The 22322-nt window shown below is 42.9% G+C and overlaps 1 protein-coding gene across 9 annotated transcripts; it reads left to right on the top strand.

Moving 5' to 3' along the window:
- MFSD9 (major facilitator superfamily domain containing 9) lies at nucleotides 1-21190 on the top strand. 9 transcript variants are annotated; one of them, XM_047744727.1, is made up of 8 exons: nucleotides 118-245; nucleotides 2691-2789; nucleotides 3696-3774; nucleotides 4595-4682; nucleotides 6069-6112; nucleotides 6228-6356; nucleotides 9306-9515; nucleotides 12848-16616. In XM_047744727.1, the coding sequence occupies exons 3-8, from the start codon at nucleotides 3768-3770 to the stop codon at nucleotides 13642-13644; spliced, it is 1275 nt and encodes a 424-aa protein (XP_047600683.1). In that variant the 5' UTR covers nucleotides 118-245; nucleotides 2691-2789; nucleotides 3696-3767; the 3' UTR covers nucleotides 13645-16616. The 9 variants fall into 9 exon arrangements, with proteins under 9 accessions (XP_047600682.1, XP_047600681.1, XP_047600680.1 ...); XM_047744726.1 differs by lacking the exons at nucleotides 2691-2789; nucleotides 3696-3774 and adding an exon at nucleotides 17201-21190 and having other exon boundaries at nucleotides 1-245; nucleotides 6227-6356; nucleotides 12848-13518; XM_047744725.1 differs by lacking the exons at nucleotides 2691-2789; nucleotides 3696-3774 and having other exon boundaries at nucleotides 1-245; nucleotides 6227-6356; nucleotides 12848-13518; nucleotides 16330-16616.
- Nucleotides 21191-22322: the final 1132 nt, after the last annotated feature.

Genomic DNA, 22322 nt, shown 5'->3' with positions numbered 1-22322 from the left:
TCGCTTCCGCTTGGGGCGGGGCTAGCGCGCGGGGGCACCCTGGCAGAGGCTGCGGGTGTCCGCGCCCCCGACCCGTCCGCATGGAGTCGGGGGTGCGCCGCGGCTTGGCTACCGCGGGGGGACTGGCCTCGGCGACCCCGATGCCAAGGCACGAATTGGGGGCCGGGGCTGAGGCGCGGGTTCGCGGCCCCGGTGCCGTCGGAGCCCGCCGCTTCCTGCTCTGTCTTTACCTGGTGGGCTTCTTGGTGAGTGCCGGGAATGGGAGCGAAGGGCGACTGCGTCCTGGACCTGGAACCCGATTGGGGGTGGCTTTTTTCTTGAAGCCCGAGTGGTCGTAAGTCTCAGCGAGGGCTGGGAAACTGCGATCTGCCTGGTGGTGCCTCCTTACCTTTCAAGCCTCTTTTTGCCCCCAAACCTCTTTTCACTCTGCGCCAAGTCACATTGCTCCCTTGCGGGGCCCAGCCCGCGGCTCCTCTGCCCCTCCTGCGGTTTAAGGCGCCCCCAGCACCAGCGTCTGGTGTGATTGAGCTGGGCTCAAGGGTGACCCCAGTTGTTAGGTGCTGTGAAAGGTACAGAGCACGCAGAGTGGGTAGCTGGGCTCCTGAGCAAGTTTGAGGGCTGTAGATGTGGTAGGAATACACAGGCATTTTTGCCAGGCCCGGTCAGCGAAGTCACTGTTGATGACCTCACTTGGGCAGAATTAGACACATTTTCATTAGGGCTCCTGATAGACTGGAATATTTAAAAATACAAACCATAGTGAATTATACCCATTTCTGCCTTTCAACAAACTGTTTATTGGGGTAAGCAGATTTGTTTTTTTTTTTGTTTTTTTTTTTTTTCATGATGTGTGTGTGTGTCCTGGTTTAATAAAGACAATTAATTATGAATTTCCCACTCAGACTGGAAAGCTTAGAAAGATGAGTGTATGATAGAAGTCATCCATACATCCATCCATTTATTATTCATAGAATTTCTGAAAACATTTTATGTTGCCAGGGCTGTAGAGCTCCAGTCCCTATAATACACAGTCCCTGCCAAGAAGAACTTAAAATCTTACCAGAACGCTGTGTTGGTAGTTCATGGGCCATTATCTGCAGGAACCCTAGATCCAAGTCCTCACTCTTCTCCTTCCAAGACTAGACCTGGTTCAGTTGCCCTGGTTGTGAGCTGGTCCAGGTTAGGAGAGAACTGGGACGAAGACTCAGTAGGATTTCCACTTTGCTGAGACTGAGACTATATCTTGAGGACAAAAGGAACTGGTCAGGTTAAGTGTCACTGGGCAAAGACTACCTTTGGGGGCCTTGAATAGTCTGCAAAGGCACTAGGTCATGGCAAAGAGAAATTACTATTTTCTGCCCAGATGCAGGTTAGGATCACTACTCTCCAGTATATTAGCCTCACAAGAGTTTGGGTACTAAACCATCCATCTGTAACCATCCTTCTGTAAAGGTTTAATGTTGACTTAATAGTTGTTAAGACAATGATGAAAGCATTTTCCAAATCACTGTAAACACTGCACCATGAGGCACTCAGGGGGGCTCCGGTTAACCTTGCTTCGCTTCGCCCCCAGGGTTAATGCTTCAGGTCAGAGCCTGGCATTCCTTAATCTTAGTTCAGTCTCAGGGTGCATGCAGATGCCTCTTCCATGTTCTATTCCAGCCATCCACAATTCAAAACTATTGATGGTGAGTCGTCCTTGACATTTCTGAAGGGAGTTGGCTGCCCTCCACCCTCTGGTAGAAGCTGGGGACTGTCCATCAGCTACTGCCTCCCTCCCTCAGACAGTATTACTATCTGATTCTGCCAGATGAGAAGAATTTGAACCCTCACCTGAAAAGTCCAGATTGGGACTTCAGAGAAACCAACATGACCTAAAATTCAAAATAGTTTGAATGTTTTAAATGAATCCACAGGCCATTCATTATAGTTGGCCTTCCAGTACAGATTAGAATATTCAGAACGTCTCCTGTGTTGTATATGAACTGTGCACACAGCAAGTCTAATTTAGCAAGCCTGATGTAAAATTGTAATAATTTGTTCAAGAGAGTTATTCGGTCTCTAATATGTTCAGGGTAAAATGTAAGATTTCCCAAAAGTTAAAAGAGAGTAGGGATTTTTTAAAAATGGGAAATGTAAGCAATTAAAATATGTGCAGCTTTGGATATCCTTGTAGGATCTAATGGCTTTTTGTTAGGTAACATCTAAGGAATATTATACATAACTTAGTTATTACTTTTATTATATATAGAGAGATGTAAAGACCCCCTAAGACTTTTGGGAAAATGGTTTCAGATTAATAAGAGAGGAAGGGAACAGGATTAAAGAAGTCATTTGCCAAAATGTTCTGTTTTTAGTTCTCATCTGGGCTTCCAGGTTTTAATTTGTTTAAGAAGGAAGATGAAGATGGCCCTCTAGGCCCCTTTTGGTTAGCATTGTAAGATGGTGCTAAGACCTATGATTTCAATCCCTTCTTTCCTCCAGATACAGAGATTCATATTTTATTTCATCAGCTGTAGTGAGGTCTCATTCATTGTTCCTGAGGCAGTTTGTTGATCAAGAAATATTTAGGTTCCTACCCTGAAAAAGATCCTGAAACTTTTTAGTATGTTCATCAGTTTTTGTTGAGAGATGTAGATGTTCCATGAAAGGTTTAAGTGTCCCCTCTTGCCTGATTTCCTTATAAACAGTTACAAGCACATGACCAGTTGCCACATTCAAAATACATTCAAAGCCGGTGGTTTTGAAGAAACTGCAGATTCACAGCAAGAGAGGAGTTGCCTTTTCTGGTAAGGGGAAGACGATTTTAGAGCACAACTTCCTGAAAGACAATTCTAGAACACCAGCATCCGTGGAAATAGCTAATACTTTTCAGGCTCACAAAGCATTAAAATAATACTGATCATCAGTTATTACTTACGAGTCTGTTTTCTTATTACCTACCGTAAATCGCAGCCTACTTAATTATTTATCTCCCATCCTTTACTTGAATGTTAAATAACAAGTCATACTGGGAATTTTTTGGAAAAGAAATCTTTTTGGACAATTGAGTTTCCTTTTCTGAAAGATGCAGAAAATTCAGTAGGTAGCTGATGTATTTGGGGTCTTTTAAGTGATATCGTACATCAGTAGGCTGATGAAAGAAGGCTGAGAGCCCAAAAGATTTAAGTAATCTTAAAATCAAAATAAGCTGTAGTTGAGGTAGTATAAATTTATGAACTACTTGAGAACACTAGATAGTAAGTATATGGCCATCTAAAGATGTAACCATGGAAAAGAGCCACTGAAAAGTACATTTAGAGGTTCCTGTTTCTAAAACAGCCACCAGGAGAAGGGACAAGCAAAAGATTAACTGTGGGCCCAAAGAAAAAATATTTTTCATGCATTTCTTTCTATTTAAACCAGATTGATTATAAGGAAAGGAATTCTAGTTGAATATAAAGAAACCCATGTGTGTGCAATGTGGTTTCCTTCTTCTACTCCAGTTGTTGCAAGTATCCAAGTGAAGTAGGGATGAGAACAAAACTTAAAGGAAAAATTAACAATCCTTCTGTTAACTCAGAATACCTTGCAAAAAGGATCAGTACTTATCCCCAGGACTGAAGAAAAGCGAAAATATATTTGAACTGCTCTTGTGTGTTAGACCTGTCTCAATCATTACATCTTTTAATGGACTTCATATTTCTACCAGACAGGTGTTACTATTCCCATTTTTTGCAGATGACAGCACTGATGCTTGGTGACATTAAGTAACTTTCCAAGCACACATGCTTAGTAAGTAATGAAGCCGGAACTTAGAACTGTCTGTGTAACCCCAGTGCCTGCACTTTCATTGACTTAGCTACAGAACACTGGTTTTCCCCAGTACTCCATCCTTCTCTCTCCTTCCTGCTTTGCTGCGACCTTCTTTTCAGGTATTATTTTTAAGGCTATAAGCCACAGATTAGTCGCCTTCCCTAGTTCCAGGAGGAAATTCATATTAGGAAGCAAGTGCTGCTTTGTCAAGAAATAGGTATTGGGGCGCCTGGGTGGTTCAGTGGGTTACAGCCTCTGCCTTCGACTCAGGTCATGATCCTAGGGTCCTGGGATCGAGCCCCACATTGGGCTCCCTGCCTAGCAGGGAGCGTGCTTCCTCCACTCTCTGCCTGCCTCTCTGCCTGCTTGTGATCTCTGTCTGTCAAATAAATAAAATCTTTAAAAAAAAAAGAAAGAAAGAAAGAAAGAAATAGGCATTATCCCTGCCTCCTTTCCCACTTCATTACACACAGACATTTTTTGTTTTTGTTTTTTATTTGAATAACTTCTATAGCACATCCTTCTTGAGTATTAAGGATCAATCACAAGGAAGCTAAGGTCGAAATGATTCTCGGTCATGGTGGTCAGGCTTTATAGGTAGCAACTGTTATAACATTGTATTTTGATTCTTTGATAAGTTTAATCTGATGGGTATAGCATACTGTAGAATTACAACTTCCTGTTTCCTCAAAATTAGATATTGGTTTATGTTTTTAATCAGTTTGTTATTAGGATTACCACTTTAAGAACACCTAAGCATCAGTTTCTAATTTGAGTTAATCAGTGTTTTGTTGTCTAGGATTTGTTTGGTGTCAGCATGGTCGTCCCTTTACTGAGCCTTCATGTCAAGTCTCTTGGAGCAAGTCCAACAGTTGCTGGAATAGTAGGTAAGTAGTTAATATTGTACATTTCAGAGCACCGAATTTTCAGTCATCTGGACTAAGAACCTAAAACCAAATCAGTCTTGATAGCTGAATATCATCCAAAGCTAAATTCAAAGTGGGCTAAAAGGAATTTTTAGAATACTTAGGAATGTTACCCTGGAGCGAATATAGTTCATCTTTACTTAGACTACCTGTGTTCAGAGAGGTGTTGAGGGTTAGCATCATTCCTTTGCCCTTACCACCAGTGACATCACAGTTCTTCCCTGAGCCTCTCCAAGGAGCTGGCTGTGTGTGTCAAAGGGTAGGTACAGACTCCTGCCTGCGGGAACCAGAGAAATGTAATCTACAGAAATCAGTTCACACAGCAAAGGGACTCAGGGTGAGCCTTGACCACTACCAGTGCATCTTAGGGGGTTGTAGGGTTTCTCTGCCTGTGCAGCATAGAACCTCCATCTGAAAGTGCCTGATTTACCAAAGAGACAGGGCATAGCAGGGCTTAGGACTATGCTAATTAACAAGGAATTGTTAAAAGACTAACAGCCCTTGACTATTCGCAAGCTGGATAAGCAGATTTTGGGAGACTGTGGTGGACACAGTATTTAGTAAGTCCTGCATGCCATGACTTGTATTTCCCTTGGAAAGTAGAATTATACTGGCCCCCACAGTGGCCCGAGGGTTTTTGTGAAGAGCAGAAGGGACATGTTATGTGATATAATGGAGGTAAAGGCACTCTGTAAAATTTTGTCAGCTCTTTATAAAACTAAAGCAGTTTGTAAAACCATAATGTTAGAGGCATATAAGAGGATACAGAAACTTTTAGACTTAGTAGAATTTTTGTAGAATTTGGATTTCTATTCCCTGAGTACTCTCTATTCCGTCTTCTCAGTCAGGGGTATGCATCCTTACAGAGCAGGAGAAGCCTCTCTCAGAGACCGCGGGCAGCCCTTGCTGTAGTCTCTCTCCTACTTCCTTCAGTTTTTGAGGTTTTTTTGTTTTTTGCTTTTGTTTTTTTTTTTAAAGATTAATTTATCTGAGAGGGAGGAGAGAAAGAGCACAAGCAGGGGGAGCGGCAGGCAGAGGGAGAAGCAAACTCCCCACTGAGCAGGGAGTCTGATGCGGGGCTCGATCCCAGGACCCTGAGATCATGACCTGAGCTGAAGGCAGACACTTAACCAACTGAGCCATGCAGGCGCCCCTGAAGGTCTTTTAATAAAAATTGTATTGCTTTACCCTTCCACCCGAAAAAAAAAGGGGGGATATCTCCTTTTTAAAAGTGGTCTTCTTTTCCCCTAATGTTTTCCTGTTAATATCTATGTAATTATTAACACATTGATCCATTTTCATGATGGGTCCAGCTGATTTTCTTGATGTTACTGATGTTTTTTGTAGGCTCCTCCTATGGCATTCTGCAGCTCTTTTCCAGCACACTGGTGGTAAGTTGTCTCCCATCCGGGCATCACATCTCGGTCACATTTGGGGCATCTCCATGGTGGTGGTGGTTAAAGGTGGGGGGTCAGAGGACTTTCTCTGTTCCTTGCTTTCCTCAGGGCTGCTGGAGTGATGTGGTTGGAAGACGGTCTTCCTTGCTGGTGTGCATTCTGTTCAGCGCCCTGGGTTATCTGATTCTTGGAGCATCCACCAATGTGTTCCTGTTTGCCCTGGCTAGAGTCCCTGTGGGTATGTTCCTGCCCTTGGGTGTGTTTTCATTCAAAATAAACCAATTGTCTGTAAATATATAAAGAGAGACAATCTTACCTGTCAGTGCCTTCTTTTTCTTTCTTTATTCCTTTTTTTTTTTTTAAGATTTTATTTATTTATTTTAGAGAGAGTGAGTCTGTGTGAGCAGCAGGAAGAACAGAGGGAGAGGGAGATAATTTCCAGCACACTGTGCACTGAGCCACAGAGCCCCATGAAATCCCTGGATTCCAGGATCCTGGGATTGTGACCTGAGCTGAAACCAAGAGTTGGATGCTTAACCAACTGAGCCGCCCAGGCTCTCCTGTTGGTCCCTTCTTGGTTACAGCTTATGTCAAGAGAGAATAATGGCAAGAGCGATTATAACTGGAACCTCAGACGCTGCTGTTGATGGAGGACTTGGTATCAGTCAGGCTCTGCTCAGATGAGCACAGCTACAGAGCTCGACCACGACGGGGCCTGGAGCCTTCCCTGTCAGTATGAATCATTATACCACTGCACAGACCTGGCTCCTTCCCATCGCTCTCTCTACATTCAGTCAATAAGAATTTGTTAAATGTCTTTGGCCAGCACTGTGGTTATTATTCTTCCCCTTGGCCAACTTCTAGTTTTAAAATTGGGCTTCCTGACTTCAGATGGAGATCTCCTACTGTAGCTTTCTGGCAGCCTCCTGTAAATCTGGCTGTTGGTTGGGGGAGATACTAGGATGACGATGGCATGGCTCATGGGTTAGTTTCTGTTTCCAAACTGATCTTGAATGTTCCTGATATTTTCGAAATGGCTTTTATTTTGTCCATTCTTTGAGCTGTTGCTGTTGACTGCTATCCTAGTGTAGCAGGTAGGCAGGCCCTATGGAAGCTCTTTGTTCTCTCTTTGCCTTTCTCAGTTGTTAGAACCCTGGAGTTTCAGTGTTTCTTTCTCCCCTGACTCAATAGAGTACTGATAGACTCATCTGCCCTGGTGGACAAGATTGCAGCCCTGGACCTCTGCCCCTAGTCAGTTAAGCTGCTCCTTTTCACCCAATGCCCCAAAGGAACAGAGCATAAAATAAGTCCTTTTAACATATGGTTGATGATCAGCTTATTTGGGATTTTCACACCATTTCTGTGACATACATACTTACTCTCCAAGTCTTTTGAGTTCACCCTCGAAAATTCATGCTTTGCCTTTCTGTTGACTCAAAAACCCGAAAATACTTACAAAGGTCTTGGCTTTAAATATGAGCTGTCATCCTAACTCGCCCCCCCACCACACAAAATCCAACTGATGACTGCTCTATGTGCATTCAGAGTCAAAGTTATTGTACATGCTTGGTTTGGGTTGTAGTGTGTAAATATAAACACTCCACCATTCAGCAGTAAGGCTGCTTGTAATTCTAAAGAAATACAGATTAATCGACCCTGTATACAATAGGTTGAAATTTATAGAGAAGATTAAAATGTTTTTATTTAATATGAAATGAGCCTGCTTTGAGTAGTGGTAGTTCCACTGACATATATCTTACTCCTGGCTAACAGGAGAGCTACACATAAAATTCTCTCCTGCTATGGGAACTTCTACAGTGTTCGGTTGGCCCAGGAATATGAGGGAGCCCTGGGGAGCCTTGCAAGGGTTATGCTGTACAATGTCATGTAGGTTCAGGTCCTTGGATCTGAAGGTAAGCCTGACAGAGGTTGAAGTACCAGAGGTAGACACATGGTTTTCCCCTCCTCTCTCTATCCCCTAGCCCAGCCTCTAGAAGGTAACAGGAAGCTAGTCTGGGTCACCTTCACCACAGTCCTCCTTCCCTGGGTATGTAAGGTGAACTCAACATCAGTATCATTTCAGAAATAATTACAGGATCCGTGCTAGGCCTTTTAGGAATCATCTTCCAGCCTGGTCCTTTCTCACATTTAAGCAAATAGATCTAGAGACAATCTATCTAATTCTAAGATAGATTTGTAAGTTTGCTTCCCATAGAGGCTGGTTATCAGGCAAATATCCGCTCTAATGTTTACACGCAGTTGGATATAGAACCCAGGATCAGGGTGCAAGCTGAGAGATGTACAGAGAGATGCTTCTTTCAAGGAAATCACTGGAAACCATTGTGTTGCATCATAGTTAGGAGCACGGCAGGCCGACCCGCCAGCAGCACTGACTGAGCTGCTGCCACGTATTGATCAGCGTGGCGAGCAGCACACGTTACCAGAACCCCTCAGTCTGTTTATTCAACATATGGGTATATGGGTGCAGGCAAGTCAGATACATCAGCAGAAGTATGAGGAATATAAAGCTGCTATATACACTTTAATCTCTTATTAAGTCATGTCCCACCTTTCAGTTTGTTTAGTCAACCAATTCATAAACCTCTTGCTAGGAGAAAATCAGTTGGTAGTGTTTAGATGACTATGTCGTCATGTTTTTATATTCTTCCTCACTCCCTATCCTTCTTCCCTGCTCTCTTCCTCTCTAGCAGTTATCACCTGTACCCATGTACACACATACACACGCTCTGTGAAGAGAGGTACATTTGGGGGGTTTTTTGCTCTCTGATGCTTGCATTATTCTCAGGGTCAGGGTCAGGGTTAATGCTGAACATACAGTAGGCAACGAATGTTTACTCAGGAGTGAATGAATGAAGAATGATACATCTCTGCAGAGAAGCCACCACGAATTGCACTTGGCTAACAGAAAACTGGAGATACTGGGATGTCAGGGTGGATGGTGGGAAAGCAGGGGATGCAGGGCTTGACTACCAGGAATAAGGTAGCCAACTAGGACTGTGGGGCTAGATCAGGAGTCCAGTCACAGTGGGATGAAAGTACAAACATTAGAGGTTCAAAGAGAATGGAGACCAGAACTCCGTCTGTGATAGAGATGAGATGCAAGATCACATCCAAGATTCTTTTGGTCTGAAAAATGTTACAGAACATCTTTCTTATCCCCTTGCAGGTATTTTTAAACATACCCTCTCCATTTCAAGGGCTCTGCTTTCTGATCTGGTTGCAGAGAAAGAACGGCCACTAGTAATTGGACAATTCAATGCAGCATCTAGTGTGGGCTTCATCTTGGGCCCCATGGTTGGTGGATATCTTACGGAGCTAGAAGGTGGATTTTATCTGACAGCCTTCATCTGTTTCTCTGTCTTCATCCTCAATGCTGGTAAGTTGACGTTTCATCCTAAGAAGGCTGTTTGGTTTATGCATTCATACTGACCCATCTACCTCCTTTACTTTTATCTCCTTACACTTTGTTGTTCTTAAAACAGGCAGACTTTTTGTTGTTGTTACACTGCTATGTTAGTTTCAGGTGTACAGTTTAGTGGGTCAGCAATTCTGTACATCACTCAGGGCTCATCTTGATATGTGTACTCTTAATCCCCTTCACATTCGAATAGGCGGACTTATTTTTCAAAGTTGGACACTCGTCCCCTGCTGCAGACCACCTGCCCATGTCTTCCCATCATGCTTAAAGCATGTATGTGTCTCACATAGCATGTGGATGGGCAAGCCCTGCCCCCCCCACCCTTCCATGTGCTCCAGCCACACCAGCTTCCTGATCAGCCTCACACACCTCAGGCTCATTCCCACAGGAGGGCACTGCAATTTGCTTTTTCCCCCACCTACAACATTCTTCCCACATACCTTTACTGGTCTTTCTTTCTTTAATTTTTTTAAAATTTTATTTATTTATTTGACAGAGAGAGATCACAAGTAAGCAGAGAGAGAAGGGGAAGCAGGCTTCCCACTGAGCAGAGAGCCCAATGTGAGGCTCGATCCCAAGACTTTGAGATTATGACCTGAGCTGAAGGCAGAGGCTTAACCCACTGAGCCACCCTACTGGGTCTTTCTTATCATTCAAGTGTCAAATATTTGCTTCCTTAGAAAGGCTTTTCCTGATGATTCTATTATACATAACTCCGGTTTCTTCACAGCACTTCTGAAATTATATTATCCACTTGTTTTCTTGCTTATATTCTCTCCTCCCTACCTCCCCACACATTGTGTTAGAAACTAAATGCCACAGGATAGAGATTTTCTCACCGTTGTCACTCCTGCCCAGAACTGGCCAGGCATAAAGCCAATGTTCGATAACATTTGATGAATAAAAGAACACTTTTATTCTATGGACTATGAACTCCTTGGAAGCAGGGCCAGTCGCCTAAAGCCAAGGGGATAAACCTCTTTGTCTAGAGACTGGTACCTTCCTGAGCCTTAGATAAACAACTTCAGAAACAAGAGGATTGGTTCATGTTACTCAGTTTTCCTTAAATTTAATGATAGCCTACTCTACTGCATCTTTTTTAGTCTTTGTATTCAAGGCTCCAGGTTGCATGATGGATTCCATGTTGAGCTAGGATATCACATTCAGGAAACAGAGCTCAGGAGTTCAATGTCACTTGTCACAGGAATACTTTATGATCTCCTGCCAGAAGTTTAACCTGTAACCTCTGCTGGGAGGTGAGGTCTGACGGATTAGTGCAAATCTAGATAAAATACCTGAAGCCCATGACTGGCTGGTGTGGCCAGGTACCTTCCCCCATGAAGGAATGTGATGAATGTGATAGCTCTCGAAGTCAGAAGTCAGTGTATAAACGAAGACCGTGATTATGGGGTTCTGTTTTGGATTCTCCAGCGATGATGCTGTTTAATATCATGCCCTCACCTAAGCCTGTGAATGGATCAGAGTCAGTCAGGGATAGTTCAGCCACAAGTGTTCTCAACCGCAATGGCTAAAAATAGTAATAGGGATTTCTTGTGCATTCTTAAGAAATTTAGAGGTCAGCAGGCCGAGCTGATGCAGAGAATAGCAGGGGAGAGCGATAGGGGCAGGCCAACGGACGTGTCTCACATCGGGCTTTGCCTTCCAGCGCAGTGAGCAGTGTACTGTGTTTTTTCCTCTCAGTGACTTCGGCTGTTTTACTAAACCTCGTTTACCCCTTCAGCTTCTCATATACTCATTCTGATAGGCCACTTTGCCTGAGAAGAGCCTCTTTTATGTCTTTTGTGGCATGATTTCTGATTTCATGGTTAAGAACTTAGACTCTGGAGTTTGACAAACTTGGATTCAGATTCCCGCTGTGCCACTTTTTAGTGTGGGCCTTGAGCGAGTTGCCTCAGTTTACTCATCCATAAAATGGGATAACAACACTTCCAGTCTTACTAGGGCGAGCCCTGGAGGTCTTGTATGCGTTCACCCCACTGCGTCAAGAATACTGCATGCTCAGTAAACATCAGTTGCTGTCATCGTTATCATTTTTATTATTTTAATTATACTCTTTTGTCTCAGTGCACTGGTGATAGCCCTTTCATATTTTTATCAAGATTGTGTAAAACGTCTAAGGGCCCTTTTAAAGATAAGAAGTGGTAGAAAGGCCAGGCCTGCATTCTCATGTGGTTAAGTTTTCTGTCATAAATTAGTCCCTGGTGAGTAGTCCCCCTAGACTGTGGAGAAACCACATACACAGATGTGGTTGCTGAAAACAGCATGAAGCGGTCTGAACGGCCATGGTCCAGTTGAATTTAAGTGTGGAAGGACTGAAAACTCCACAGGATGAGTTTGGAAAAAATGTCCTAGAATGGCAAGCTGGAATTCAGTTTCAAGAAATTTGGGGGCATGGGTTGGCAGTAGGTCCTTCTACTTGGAGGGCTTGGGATACATAAAACGACCGAGGCAGGAATGCACCAGTCATAAGGGTGGAAGTAGGATTATCTGAGTAGGAATTGGGCTGCTCTGTAAGGTCATACATCATGGTCTCTGAGAATGGTACCCCCAAAGATTTTGAGGTGTGACTTGCAAAAGCACATGGTGGGCCCTGACAGGGGACAGAACCAAGCAGGTACTTCCTGACAGGTCACTGGTGTCAAGCTGCCCCTCTTCCCACAAGCCGAGGCCGGCTGCCTCTGCTTACAGAGTGAGCTTCCCCCAACACAGTACTCACCCTGTAATCCAATTGCTGTGTTTTACTTGTCCAAACCCCCTTTTAGACTTAAATTCCTTGAGGACAGGGATGTTATAGGCCTTGTCTTGTTAATATATTCCTACTGTTTATTACAGGCCTTAGCATTTAGGAAGCATAACTATTCAGAATGTGATGAAGTGTGGGTGGGGAATGGATGGGAGGGTGGATGGATGGGGAGGCAAGATGGTGGAAAGGCACACAGTTAGAAAAGTAGTGAATTTAAATATACAGCATGAGAATTTTGATACCCCATGATACAGGAAACCATCATGGGCTCTTGAGCCGACGAAAAAAGTGAACATTTTGTAGGTATAGAATTTTTCTAAGGTGAAGAGTGGAATTCTACCATCAAAATGGAGTAGAAGTAACTGTGGGCAAGGTTAAAAACTGGATTCAAAGACAGAGGTTAGTAAATGAACTAATACAAAACTACAGAATAGAAATCTCGTGCACATACGTGCTCCTCCCCCGGGATTGGGGGCACCCTGAGAGTCCGGGCGTGCAGCCGACAGATCCCATGCCGTCCTACCAGGTCTGGTTTGGCTGTTTCCCTGGTGCGAAGCGAAGCTCTCCAGTGCAGAGAAAGGCCAGCCAGCGAGGAGGAACTCTGCACCCTGGGGGAGGAGAGATGGTCAAGGGCAGGAAACCGCCACCCCTCCCCGGAGCACAGTCCGCACCAGACCTGCCAGGCCGCCCTGGCTGGAGTTCGCATCCACACTGCGCGACATGAAGAGCCTGATATTTTCCGAGATGTGGGACATCTTCGCCGTGCGCTTGCTGATGGCAGTGGCGGTCATGCTCTACTACAGTAACTTCGTGCTGGCGCTGGAGGAGCGCTTCGGGGTGCGGCCGCGGGTGGCCGGCTACCTCATCAGCTATGGCAGCGCGCTGGGCGCTCTGGCCGGCCTGGCGCTGGGGCCCCTGCTGCGACTGTACCGGCACGACGGCCACGCCCTCCTGCTGCACTCGAGCGCGCTCACCTGCCTGCTGCTGCTGCTGCACGCCTCCGCCCGCTCGGTGCCCGTGGCGGTGCTCTGCTCCTCGCTGCTGGCCGTGTCCACCGCCGTGGGCAGGACCTGCATCACCGACCTGCAGCTGGCCGCGGGCGGGGCGCAGGCCAGCGGCACGGTCATCGGCGTGGGGCAGTCCGTGACGGCTGTGGGCCGGATCATCGCCCCACTCCTCTCCGGGCTGGCGCAGGAGGTGAGCCCGTGCGGGCCCCCTAGCCTGGGGGCTGTCCTGGCCCTCGTGGCGATTTTCCTAATGTCACTCAACAGAGCCCGCTATGGTGGTGCCGGTGGTGGGAGTGACAAATTAAAACGTGAGTAGAGTAGAACTGGATAGAAGAAAACAACTCTGAGGCCATGAGGAACGGACAGCGGCCAGGAAGGGCGGTTTCCCAGCAGGTGTGCTTCGTTGGGAGACTCCCAGGTCCAGCCTGCGGGGTGATCAGAAGCCAGAGCCTTGTCAAAGGGGAAAGTATTAAACCTTATGTAGAAGTCTCTTCAAACCCTGCCGGTGGGGTTCAGATTTTCCAGGGGGAAACACTACCAGCTTCAGGACGGGAAGGTGGTGGTGAGAAAACAGAAGGTGATAGGCCCCCCGCTAAGTAAAAACAGGGTAACCCATTAATAAAGTGATCTGCTGGGACACAGGCTTCGTGTCACACTGCATAAACCAAGGGTTTTTTGTGCTATCAGAAGCCTAGAGATTGAATAAGCCACTTTATTGAAATCAGCCTGTACCTTTCTCAAGTCCTAACAAGGTTCTACCTGGGAAGCTGGGGAAAGATCACACAGCTGCCTCAGCCCCCAGACACTGGTTCTGGGCGCCCAGGGGAGGCCCAGAAACCTATATTTAATAAGCAACACTTGCACTTCCTCATGGAGGTAGAAAAAGGATCATTCAGAGACATACAGGTTTGGATTCAAGTCAAAGCCAGAGACTTGATTGTGTTTATTGATAGCTAACTCAGTTTGAAGTATTAAGATTATGTGATCCCGAAACCTTACCTTCTCCCCAGCTCTTGGCAGTCACGCTCCATAATAGAAGAAGCAGATTCATGGAGCCTGTCCCCTGTGTCTATTGCTTCAGAGGCCCTGTGCTCTGCTGAGAGCTGAGGTTGTCAGTGTGGCTAGTTCTCCCTAGATATCAGGCATGAACTGCTCCCAGAAGCCAGGGCTCCATTGGGCTGCATGGGTTGGATGATGGTAACAGTGGAGAAGACCAAGTACAGGAATCCCTTTAAGAGGAACATCTCATGCAGGTAAGAGAGTCAGTTGCCATGCCGCATGAGACAGACTTAACTACAGTGTCTTATGTTGAAAGTCATTTCTTTTCTCTCACTTTAATATCATATCTGAGAACAAAAGAGCTACACACTGATCTACAGGGAAATGCCTTTTCCTAGGCCTAGGCTTAATGGTCATTCCAAAAGTAGCGTGCCAGGGTCCAACTGGGAGGCTCAGAGTGAGGGTTAGCACAAAAACACAGGGAAGCATTTGTGTGATTCTTGCTACTTGGATGATGTCACCTATTAATAATAATTATATTGGAGCCCCCTCTCTTTTCCTCATGCAAACTACCGAAGTTCACATTCCTCTCATTCTTTTTCATTGGTCCACTGGGAAATTACTCCTGTTTTCAACCAACACACATATAATTGTAAATGTATGTAAAGCAGGAAAAAAAAAAGTTTCTCTAGTTTTAGAAGTTGTGTATGGGTTAAACCCAAATGTTTAAGATAATTGGATGTTTGAAGATTGTCCTTTCTCCTATCTAGCTACAAGGAAAATACTAACTTTTTATGAAGTGTTGTGATTGTGTTAAGAAGTGTTGTGATTGTGAAGCGCTAAGTGCTTTTAAGGAAAGCAAAATATAATACAAAATGGTGTGGCCCTTAAGGAGCACACCAAATCGGCATAGAGCTTAGACTCAAAGGACAAGAAGTAATCAAGGTTTTATGCAATGAAGTCGAATTTCTCTGAAGATGATCTTTTCTTTGCACTCAGAAACAGGCAAGTTTCTTAGACATTCTTTAATGTAGTCATTATTAAATTTTTGAAATCCTAGCACTTTATTTTTGAGGTTAAATAATGCCTATAAATTTATTAAGGCTTTACAGTTACCAGATAAATGGGAATGAAAACCAGGGTTGATCTTCATATAGAGAGAGGAGAAACATTTTTGCTCTTGTCCATATTCATGTGGGGTTTTTTTAGATAAATATTATGCAGGCATACCTCATTCCATTGCATTTCATTTTATTGTGCATCGCAGATACTGCATTATTATTTTTTTTTAACCAGTTGAAGGCTTGTGGCAACCATGTGTTGAGAAGTTTATTGGCACCATTTTTCCACCAGCATTTGCTCACTCTGCGTCTGTGTCACATTTTGGTAATTCTCACAATATTTCAAACTTTTTCATTATATTTGCTATGGTGATGTGTGATCAGTGATCTTTGATGTTACTGTTATAATTGTTTTGGGGTGCCATGAACCGCACCCTTATAAGGGGGTGAATTTAATCCATAAGCGTATGTGTTCCAAGAGCCCCACCAACTGGCTGGTCACCCACCTCTTGCCCTCGCCTTGGCCCTCTCTCTATTTCTTGAAATGCAAAAATATTGAGGTCAGGCCAGTTAACAACCCTACAGTGGCCTCTTAAGTGTTCAAGTGAAAGGAAATGTCAGCCGATGTGGCAAACTTCCTTGTTGTCTTATTTTTAAAAATTGCCACAGCCACCCTAGCCTTCACCAACCACCACCCTGCTCAACCCTGAGAAAAGACCCTCCACCAGCAAAAAGATTGACAGTTGCTGAAAGCTCAGATGGTGGTTGGCATTTTTTAGCAATAAAGTCTTTTTAATTAAGGTATGCACATTGTTTTTTAGACATAATGCTACTGTAAATTTAATAGACTACAGTATAGTATAAACATAATTTTTAATGTACACTAGGAAGCCAGAAAATACATTTGACTCACTTCATTGCAATATTTAACTTTATCGCGGTGGTTGGGAACCAGGCCACAGTATCTCTGATGTATGCCTATACCTCTTCTTAAAATGTCTGATGTGTGGATATTCCGAAGTGTGTTCCAGAACCAGCAGCATCCACATTCCCCTGGAGCTTGTTAAACATGCACTCACACCCCAGCATGGACCTGCTGGGAACCGTTTTCAACAAAATCCCCAGCTGCTCTGTGTGCACAGTAAACTTTGATAACCACTGGTCCATAGACAGTTTTTGTATAATGTATGGACTATGATCTCAGGGAAATTAAATCTGCTCCACTAAAGTTTGTGTTGTTTTGTTTTTGAGTCCCTGAGCAATTTCCATAATAATGTCCAAAGTATTTAGGTTGAGCCACATGAAGTTGCTACTTTTCTAGGTCAAAATTACCTGCAGTTTCACATAGTTCAACTTGATAATATATGGAATCTTATTTTAGGGGCATTGAACTTGCCTCAGAAGATTATAAAGGATATGGCATCCTTTCAGCATTATACCAGCCCCAACTGCTAAGTTTTGTGAATGAGCCTCAGGGTTTTGGGTTCTAGAAGACTTTGGAGGGATAGTATACCTCTGCCCTCATGTCCAGAGAGGTGAGCAGAAATCAGAAAGGGAGTGGGGCATGTTTGGCCAGGGCAGAAACATGGGCAAAGCTCTAAAGCCCAAGTGTGTGGGTCAAAAGTTATGCCTGCAGCAAACAGAAGGGGCAAGAATCAGTGGTTCTGGCTTCATAGTAGAGTCACCGGATGCCCAGAGCCTGCCCTAGACCTCTAGAACCAGACTCCAGAGTGCCCCAGAGGTGAGAGTCCCTGAGTTAGATCGTGAAGGAGTTCATGGACCATGCTCAGGAGTGAGCTTTTATTCCCACAGCTGAGGGGGAGCCACTGAAGAATTCATGCTGGTGAATGCTCCGTGCACTTGATGTTAAAGATCCCTCGAGGGCGGTCATCCAAGGGGAATGGGAAGGAGAAGTCACAGGCACTGAGGGCATCAGGTAGGGCACGAAATCTGAAAGGCCTGGGGACTGTCAGCTTGTGACCTCCGGGGAGGCACTGGGTGGCAGAGCTTAGATAAGGTTAGCTAGTAATGAGTGTTGAGACATTCTGCCCCGTCCTCCGTTAGCTGTAAGAGAACATGTGTGGGCAATTATGAGAGATTGTTCTCTGCATGTCCTGAATATTAGGAGACATGTTTTCTGTGGGACACTTTTATAAGAAGTTTAGACACCTGTGGGGGAGCCGTGGGGGAGCCCCTGGGGGAGTCAATCCGCTTAGGGGAAATTTCCGGCTTTGGGGCACCTGCTAGAAGGGATAGCTTTTTATTTGGAATGTATAGTAAAAGCCAGCATGGTGATTTCCCATGTCCTATTCCCTCTGGAAACCTTAGCCTTCCAGAAGTCTCTGAAATAAGATTCCCACAGATCTAGCCAGGATGATGTATAAACGTAGCTCTTCTCAGAAAAGGGTGATGGACTGAGAAAAATTGTTTTTCTGTCCTAAAATTGTATTTTCCCAAAGAACTTTGCCAGTTATGTGGTAATAATTTTCTTTAATAATACAATCCCTTTAAAATTATAACAAAGTGTTATCATTTATTCTGAGTGTAATTTTTAGGAGCTGTTGCTGCATCCTGACTGTATATGTAAAGTCAGGGTCCAAAAGCACTGGGAAATGTTAACCTCCAGTTATGCCAAAACGCGTCCTAATAGTAAGAACAACAAGCATTTGGCTTTTCAAACCATATGCTAATACCAAATGTATACATAATCTTAAATTTATTGCACATCTTTGGCAAGCAGATTGTTTTAAGATGACATCTCATCAGTAGGATTTATTTTTACTTAATCAGATACACAAATACTAAGTTATTTTAACACAATATTTTACGGTAGATTTCTCATTTCTCCCAAACAGATCACCTAAACTCACCACTTCACAGACAGCTGTGTACGAACACAATATAGACAATTTCTGTTTTCCTGATTCAGTACATTGTAAGAGATAATGCTGATTTTAATTTGGAATTGGATACTCTCAAACAGCTTGCACTGTTCCTCAAGGGGAAAAGATAATTATAAACATTAAGGAAGGAGGTGTTAATTATTACCCATAATTACATAGCATAAACTATAGCATAAGAGGGGACTAAGGACCTTGTTTGAATAAAAAAAAAATTGTATGTTGATCAGCCTTGTTGTAAACTATACTACATCCTGATAAATAAAAATCCGCTTTTTTTTTTTTCCAAAGCATACACTGTGGAGGGAAAAATAGTTAAAATACCTATGAATAGTTGCAGTTTACAACATTGAATAGGAGATGACCTTTCTTTAGGCTTATCAAAGAATCTCTTCTATTTTGAATCACTGGGACTCAGGTGCTTACCCAGACTGAGAATTTTTTTTTTTTTCCCCATGAGATACCTTACCCCTAAACCTATCCTGAGTTTGCCTAATGAAACTGAAACCACATGAACTCTCCGGAATGAACCTAATGTAATAAACGCGTTTGCTGCTGACTATGGGGCCTGGCCCTCGGATCTGAGTGCACATGAATGGGTACATGACCTGGGCTTGCCCTGGTCTGTGCTGTGGGCTGGGCTGGAACATAGGCCCTGGCATCATAAGCCAACTTCTGACAGTGCCAGGCGGTCATGACATGGAGAAGAGCGAGCGTTTTCTCCTGGTCACCTTCAGAGCACCTTCCATCTTCTAGGAATGAACAAAACAAGAAAGTATGTCAAGTTGTAACGCTTTCAAACTCATTCTCCAGCTAAAGGTAAGGACTTGAACTGGATGCCCGACAGGGGTACATAATTATGGTAGTAAATACAGTAAACGGTGTTGAGTAGGTGCCAAAAACTATATGTTAGTGAAAACCTAAAAAATTGATGTGTTGGTACAGAACCCTGCGTACTCTTGTAAATTTTACCATAAATTTGGTAAGACAGTTGATGGCATCCACCTAATTTGTCTTGCTTGAGTTGGCTTGGGAAGGCAGCATGAATGTTCCAAGGCATGCATTATTTTTGAACCCTTTACAAGGGTCTGTTTACATAGAGAAAATTAATGGGCCAGTTATAATCATCATTTGAGTTTAACACAGTTAAAAATGTTATCCCTGTTTTGAGATATGATGTATATTTGAAGCTAAAGCAACTGATATTTGTAATACTCTTAAATTCTTACTTTCACAAATTCCAGGTATCATGACTCCATTTTAGCACACAGGAAAATGGTTTTGATATATAAATGCAAAAATCGAAATTGGGGTGCTGTCCTTATTTCTCGTGATGCATTATTTTATCCATAGTGATTAAATATCTTTATTCCATTAAATGTTTCCACTCCATACTTATTCAACACTTAGATTTTTGTACATTTCACAGAAACCAAGAGAAATTCTTTGTTAGTACACATACATAAAATTTCTGTTTGGCAAGCATAATTACCAAATGCTGGATGCAGAGAGCCCTCATTTAAATTGCAAATTTTTTTACCACGTGTAGTGATGACATAACAGGACCCAGTGAAATTAAAAAAGAGGGAGAAGAAAAACATTTGCATATTTAATTCAGGGTGTTTTGTTGGCATTCTGTCTCCTGGACAGGGCATTTCCATACTGCACAACACAAGGATAACAGATCCCCATGAAACATCTGTAACATGAAACCCCTGAAGTCGGTTCTCAGCCATTCAAAATCATCAATACGCTATGCAGATAAAAAATTTGATAATCCATTGACAGCAGATATATTAACTCTAGACAAAGAAACACCTATTTCTCTGATGAGACAGGTAAGAGAACTGACCGGTATTTCCTGACTATTTTTAGAGGTAGTAAAATAGAATTTTCTTTGAAAAAATTGTAGGAAGTTAGAAGACAGAAGGGATCAAAAAACTATGTACCATTGCAACATTAAAGAAGACGTTCAAAACTAACCATGTGGGTGCTTCGGCTGCACATCTGCAGGGGGTGACCACGTTTGAGGGGGTCAGCCACATGTAGAGTGAATGACATTGGAAAAAATCTAAAGGAAGGTGTCTTTTCTCTTGAACAAAGTGCTGTGGTCATAGCCAGGCAGCACTTACCCTGATGGGGGTTCTCTCTGCCTTACAAGCAGATTCAAGAAAGGGCCTGGTTAAGACGTTGGATATAAAGTACCAGCAAGCTACACATTTTGCTCTGAAAGTTACACACACACACACACACACACACACACACACACACACACTATCTCTCTCTCTCTCTCTCTCTCAGATCATCCGACAGTTGAGTCCTGAGCGTTCCTCGTTCATCTTAACAAAGGGAATCAACATACAATGTTCAGGCTTGGGCAGACCATGCCAACACCTACTTCCACCAAAGAAATCTCTTTAATCACTCTTTGGAGAGGAAAGTAAGTGTGAACTTCAAACTAACAATATTACAGTTCTTACATTTGTTTATAAAATGCCAGTTTTAACATAAACATGATTTGGACAGTACAACAAATGGAAAACATACTGAGACATGTAATAAATAACTTCTCTATGCTCTTTATATAAATAAACACTCCCTTCCCCCACTACAAAGCTTAGTAAACGCCAAAGGGAATTTCGTCCCAGATATTCTGGGAGCTTGTACACAAAATGCACATTTTTTTAAACTTTTGAACTTTGGAGCCAATTTCTAGTTGTTCACTAACTGTCCTGTTCCCAACAGTCAGCCCGTAGCATTACAGGTAAAGAAATAAGCCTAGACTTTGCATTTATAGGTAGTTCAAGTCAAATTTGTTACAACAAATACCAAAGACCCATCAAAATTCTATAGTCACACTGGAACTTTGGTTGGATCAAGTATTACTTGAATCAGGGGAGTCATTTACAAAGGGTTGGGGATTTTCTGTAGGACAGGAAATTTGGACTTTTGATATTTAAAGGGTTTCATATTTTCTCCTATAATGTCTAGAACTTAATAATTTTATTTGAAAAAAAAAGTATAAAGAAAAAGCAAAATGAAGTCAAATTTTTCATTGCTTTTGTCATCTAACAAATATGAAAATTAAACTGATAATAAGATGACATAAGTGCTCCTTTTTTTTTTTTTAGTTCATACAGTGTCAACCAAATTCTTTATGACTTTTAATCAGTGCAAGCTGAATTTGGTCTACCTGCTTAACAAGAAGAAATTCAATAAAAACTTCCATATTTTCTCCTTTGATTCCAGAAAATTATAATATCTATTATAATATTATAATATTTATTATTCTAAGGTACCAGAAAAAAATCAGGATGTATTTTTAAGGTCAATTTCCACTTTAAACTTTCTTTTCATTAAGTTATAAAAATTTACTCTCGGCATTCTCAAAAATATATATCTTCTCTTGATGAATCACATTCCTATAATAAAATTCTAAGTTAAAAGTCAGTTTTAATTTCTTTTCAGGAGGAAATAGATATAATATCATATATATTTATTTATATAAATATTTTCATTTAAAATTAAGATACTTGGCACGGAGTCCTAAGCTTACAGTTTTCAAATGGTGTCTGTCCTGCCTTCACTGATCAACATGGAAGAGTTTGGGAAGGAAATTGTGCTCTTCATACACTTGTACCTTGTGCGTTTATCTTTCCCTCTGCCTCACGCCCAGTGTAGCAGTATCCCAAGACTGTGGAAGATAAGAGAAAGGGTAGATTTATTTCTCCACATTGGTGGGATTAAAGGGAGAGGATAGGACAAACAGCCCTGGGGATTTCTGGGTATAGTCAAATTCATTAATGTTTTCCCACTAACAATACTCTGGTCGTTTGTATCCTTGGTTGCATCTCCAATGCACAACGAGGGGACTGTATGCATGGCCTCACTTGTATTTAAACCCAGACATTTAGAGTCTTGTTCCAGTCCAGTTTTTTTGTTTTTGTTTTTTTAAGATTAAATTTATTTTTTTGACACACGGAGAAACAGCAAGAGAGGGAACAGAAGCAGGGAGAGAGGGAGAGGAAGAAGCA

The sequence above is a fragment of the Lutra lutra genome, chromosome 9 (assembly GCF_902655055.1).
Source record: "Lutra lutra chromosome 9, mLutLut1.2, whole genome shotgun sequence".
Classification (NCBI taxonomy): Eukaryota; Metazoa; Chordata; class Mammalia; order Carnivora; family Mustelidae; genus Lutra; species Lutra lutra.
This window is presented reverse-complemented; position numbering and strand designations above follow the sequence as displayed.

Coding starts and splice junctions, on each gene's coding strand:
- MFSD9 (XM_047744723.1), top strand. CDS start 81: ATGGAGTCGGGGGTGCGCCGCGGCTTGGCTACCGCGGGGGGACTGGCC. Junction 4,683..6,068: donor AACAGTTGCTGGAATAGTAG/GTAAGTAGTTAA, acceptor TGTTTTTTGTAG/GCTCCTCCTATGGCATTCTG. Junction 6,357..9,305: donor CCTGGCTAGAGTCCCTGTGG/GTATGTTCCTGC, acceptor ATCCCCTTGCAG/GTATTTTTAAACATACCCTC.